Source organism: Triticum aestivum, chromosome 2A (assembly GCF_018294505.1).
Source record: "Triticum aestivum cultivar Chinese Spring chromosome 2A, IWGSC CS RefSeq v2.1, whole genome shotgun sequence".
Classification (NCBI taxonomy): Eukaryota; Viridiplantae; Streptophyta; class Magnoliopsida; order Poales; family Poaceae; genus Triticum; species Triticum aestivum.
The window spans coordinates 627,079,184-627,084,310 of NC_057797.1; the positions used below are offsets into that span (position 1 = coordinate 627,079,184).

The 5,127-nt window shown below is 44.4% G+C and overlaps 1 protein-coding gene across 5 annotated transcripts; it reads left to right on the forward strand.

Moving 5' to 3' along the window:
* Positions 1-802: 802 nt before the first annotated feature.
* LOC123185749 (uncharacterized) lies at positions 803-3,240 on the forward strand. Of its 5 annotated transcripts, XR_006493484.1 has the most exons (4): positions 803-1,480; positions 1,553-2,320; positions 2,448-2,618; positions 3,027-3,240. XR_006493484.1 is itself a non-coding variant. In XM_044597576.1 (3 exons), exons 1-3 carry the CDS (start codon positions 1,364-1,366, stop codon positions 2,158-2,160), a joined length of 456 nt encoding a protein of 151 aa, XP_044453511.1. In that variant the 5' UTR covers positions 803-1,363; the 3' UTR covers positions 2,161-3,020. The 5 variants fall into 5 exon arrangements, 1 of the variants encoding a protein (XP_044453511.1); XR_006493483.1 differs by having other exon boundaries at positions 1,553-2,618; XR_006493486.1 differs by having other exon boundaries at positions 1,556-2,618.
* The last annotated feature ends 1,887 nt before the right edge of the window (positions 3,241-5,127 follow it).

Sequence of the window (5,127 nt, forward strand, 5' to 3'; positions counted from 1 at the left end):
TTGTGCGAGATGTTTTGAGACTGAGTGGTAGGGCCCAAACCTGGGCGAGTTCTTGGAAGCTCTGGCCAACCATACCGGTAGGAGGAGATGGATTAAAATAATACTTTGTTACAAAATCGCAGATATATACTGCCAAATTGAAATTTTGAAAAAATATGATCCAATCATCTTTGTATGGGCTGAAGAGTGGCTTTCCATCCTCTTTTAGGTCGAAGAGGCCCTTCTTGTCCTCGTATGGGCCGAAGAACACTCTTCGTTCTTGGATTGGACGAAGAGCTACTCCTCGTTCCTAGCATGGCCAAAGAGTGTGCAACCTCCATGCAACCATGCACGTGGACATCCCCTATACACCAGAGCTCCTCTCGGCCAAATCCTCATGCTATGAGGACCGCGTCAATGAGGGGAATCCATTCAGATAAAAAACCACTTGAACCGTGAATTATGGAGGAATCTTTTTTTTTGCTTTTTAATCTACACTGACCACCTCAAACCTACATCACGCTAAGTGAGAAATTTCCAATTAAGCGCAAACATCTACTCATTTAGATGTCGTCAACATCCTACACATTACCCCTTGTCATATTGTTATTATTGCCAGAGTTGACAATATTTAGTTCACTTCTGCGGATGTCATGGCTCATGGTGGGCGCGGCCAGTGACAAGAATAGGATGAGGTACACCAAAGGTAGTGTATTATCTGTACTACTATTAAACAAGAAAACATTATCTTTCTTAAGTGCACCCCGTCTAACATACACACAACAAACCAAGATAATTAGAGCCTCATGATCGATCCATTCATTTAGATCTAACCGTTAAAATAATAACTAACCTTTAGCGATAGTACGTCAACCAATTTAAGGTAGCGGACGAAAACTCTGCCATCGAGCAGACGAAAGATTCGTTCAACAACCGCTTGATCCCATCCTCAATTAGCGCTAAATCCCACCACAAAATTAGCGCTAACCCAAAATTTAGCCCGTCGCCCTCGCCGCGCCCCCGTTCCTGGGTCAGAGGTGGTTGTCTCGCCGTGCCCCCGTTCCTGGGTCAGAGGTGGTTGTCTCGCCGCCCCATGCCACGGCAATGGCAATGGCGGCGTGCACGACGATTTCCTCCACCAGATGCTCGGCAGCCTGCCGCCCTCGGCTTGACACGACCATGCCGCTGGGACGAAGCCTGAGGACCGCGCCCAGGCTGATGGGATAAAGCAGCAGCTGTTTAGAGGGCCGTACGACCTGTCGGTGATGCTGGCGTCGCGGCTTTGGCAGCACCAGATTAACGGCATCCCGGCTGCGGCGTCACAGCGGCGAAGTAGATGGTGCTACAGAACCTCGCCGATCTGAGATAGGGCCACTACAACAACATGCTTCTCAAGGGCATGGCTGCTCGCCATCCATCGGGGGCGACGACGGCGGCGATGGCGTCCTGCTGCTCCCACTCACCCTTGGCAAGGGCGAATCGGGCGGTGACGTGCGTGCAGGTCTTTTTCTCTCGAATTAATCCAGTTGCAGCCCCCCGATCTTTTTTCTGAGAATAGCAGATGTTCTTGCAGCAGCAAACGGTGCCCATGCCGAACCAGACCTTTGGCGGAGTAGGAGGTGCTCTGGCTGCAGGGCGCAACCACAACAAGCCGGGGGAGGAGGAGGTGCTCCGGCTGCAGGGCGCAACCACCACAAGCCGGGCGAGGAGGAGGTGGCGCGCCGGCGCCGCCGAGGCAGCGGGTGCGCGCGCGGCCAGGCCAGACCACCAACCCACACAGCACCTCGGAGGGAGTGAACTATCTATCGAGTGACACTCATATAGTTTTACTGTCAATTTGGCCGGCAATTAACCTTATAGAATATAAAACCAAGGGGAGCAGTTAGTTTCTTAGCACTAATCTGATTAGTTTCCCGTGTTTTCGTCCTTTTAGTTGCCCATACTGTTCTTGTTCTTCTCTACTCATGTGCAGTTCTATTTAGCTCCATGGACCTCTCTTCCTCTATAAACTGAATGCTGGATGATTTATTCTAATTAATTAACCATCTGGTCCTTGTCGCAGTTTTGCCGGGAGAGGATAGCCGAGAGGATAAAGGCCCTGCAAGAACTGGTGCCCAAGGTGAGCAAAGATATCAGCTGGAGAACGAGGCACAGATTATGCTTGTAGCTAAGCTAGCTTAATTGGATTCTTCAAGATCCAAGTGGTCGAAGACGATAGCTATATCACTAAGGGTTTTGGTTGGGAAGCTGCTGCTTTATTATTGCATCAGTCAATGCTGACCAGGAATTAAAATAAGGGCTTCAACAGATGCCGATGCAACAAAAAGGATGGAGCCATCAGGTTGAGATTTCATGTGTGAGCAATTGTTGTACAATGAGATTTAATTGCCGGGAGTAAATTGTTTTGTACTATCAAATGTAGACTTCTATTAATAATATGTGTCGCTAAAGCTCCTTGAACTTTGCAGATGTCAATGAAAATGCTTAGTGCAAACAATGGACTTCTCAATTTTAACGTGTGCCATTTAAAAGATGTTGTAGCTTTCGGACATATCAAACCTTGGAGCTGGAACATTGGCTTATCCCAAGAAGAAGCCAGTTTGATTGTATAGTACTTGTTGTTTCTCAAGATTTCAAAGGTACTCCAGATACGACAACAAAAATATTCATGGTTGGCCTACTAATTTTATAGTTTGGTTAAAAATCATTAAGGTGCAAGGATCTTATTGCATATTCATAATTGAAATTGGAAATGTGTTGAAGTATTTGATAACAACTTGTACCAACTTGTTGATAAACAATTATTGCCTTTAAACAGATTTCTCCCTGCATATTTTGTCGCAGTGGCTTGAATTTCTATGTTGCATATCACTTGCGCAGAATGAAAATTGTATGAACCTGCACCGGATTGTGTATTTGTAGGAAGGTTGTCCTTCGTACGAGGATTGGAAGCTTCCTGCTCAGTGTTCTTTTTTATTTGTTGAAAAATTGTGTGTTTGTCCATTGTAGTTTTTGGGTTTACATAAAGTTTCTCTTTCCTTTTGCAGGCACAATGTAGAGATAATTATTTTCAAGAAAGTTGTTTTCGGGAAACAACTAACTCCATATGTTTGACCCATATCATTGTTCAACATAATTGTGTGCATATTGTCTCTATGTCATTTCATGATGTATTTTTTTCCTTTTAATATGGAATCGTTAGAGATGATGGGTTGCCATTTCTTTGCAAGTTCTAACTAAGGAAAATGGTGTATTTGTCAAGACATGAGTTGGAGTTACTTCTGCAACCTCTTTGATAAAGTGAGTCAAGGTATGTTGGGTTGCTCATATAGGATGGTTATAAGAGCATCTCCAACAGGCGCACAAAATTTTTGCACCCTAAAATAGTTTTAGCGTCACTGTAGCACCTTTAGCGCGTTGGACCCAACATTGATTTACCAGATGCCCAAAAACACGCGCCCAAAAAACACGCAGTATAAATTGTGAAGCGCGGGCATGCGATAGCGTGTTTCATCGAACGTCCAACCTTTTTTGCGCGCGCATTATTTTATAGCTTCTGTTAGAGCTGTCTGGCGCCCAAAAAAACTGAATTTTAGCGCGCGGAGCAATTTTTGGGCACCTGTTGGAGATGCTCTTACTGAACATCTTTGGGAACCACGGATTTTTGTAAAATATTTTTGCTAAAACCTCATTCTAGATTTATTTACCTTGAAGTGGATTTTTATCCTGGTTTATATTTGTTAAAACGTGCGTTGCACGTGCACACTTACTAGTGCACTGCAGGAAAAATAATATGAGAACACAATGTATTCCCTATCCAAATCTTTAAATAACTTCCTCCTTCACGTCAGTGTTGACCATCGTACTGGCAGTACCTTTTATCCAAATATAGCAATCCAAATTTCCAAATTAGTCGACAGCATGTTCAAAAAACCCCCACCCTCCCGGATAGAAAACAGGATTCTAGGAACATACTGTGCGCGTTTTAAAATCGTGTGTTTGGATGAGAAGGAACAAGTGTGGTGTCTCGCCGAGGGCCCAGAAACCTGTAGGGTCCTCGCACTTTGGGCACTGCAAATGAAACACAATAGATTCGGTAGGAAGAAAAATGCATCAACGGTGGTGGCTGCCATCCTAGGATTACCCGCGACCAAGGGACTTGGATTTATTGGGGATGGATGAAGAATTTGTACCTGGTTCTCCATGAGAAAACCCTATGCAATCGCTGAGAGGGGGTTTTCTCTGAACAAGCAGACGAGGGAGAATGGGATTTAGGCCCAGTGAAATATTGCCGCTTCGTCCGTCCAGCTTACTGCTAAAGCTGGAAAGGGGGGGTTGTGATTTGACGGCTCATTGGGCATTACTGTGGCGCTACGACCGGGGTGTGTCTACCATGTAGTTGTGCACTCTAATTTGTGCATATGGCATGTGGACCCCACTGCCGGATGCCCCACATATCAGCGAAAGGAAGTAGAAAGATAGGAGTAACTAGTTACACATAAATATATTTTTGACAGAGAGATACTCCCTCCGTAAAGAAATATACAAATGTTTTATATCACAACTTTATACATAAGAAAAATCAAGGGGAATATATATAACATATATAATTATAAAAAAACAGAGTTGTTTTTAACACAATATAGATGAGTTGGTGATGATGGTGTGCCTGCCATCCTGCAATATAGGCGTCTGATTTATATCTGACGGATAGGAAGGAAACTATGCCAATTTTGTAAAAAAGTACCCACAAACCTCTCCACATTTGCAAATAAGGCCTTCCCTCGTTCATGCTTTTCTCTCACAAGATAAAATACGCATACACATGCATCTTGATGTTACATGCAACACACGGGCATTATGGGGGTTCAGCTGAGAATATAATACTCAGACAGGCTCACGGTTCTGGACTTTGGGCCGCAGGCCCACCCTGCATGTTTGGGGGCCCATGTGTTCTACCTCAGCGCTTTTCATATTGTAAGCGATCGGTACGACGCTGGTTTTAGATGCTGTCGCAAGGTGAATACACAAAATTGAATAAAGCACGCCAACTATTGGAATGAAATCGAATGACAGTTCCTAACCAGCAATGAGAGTAGCAATTCTATCAACGATATACCATGTGATAAATAATACTACCGTATTACT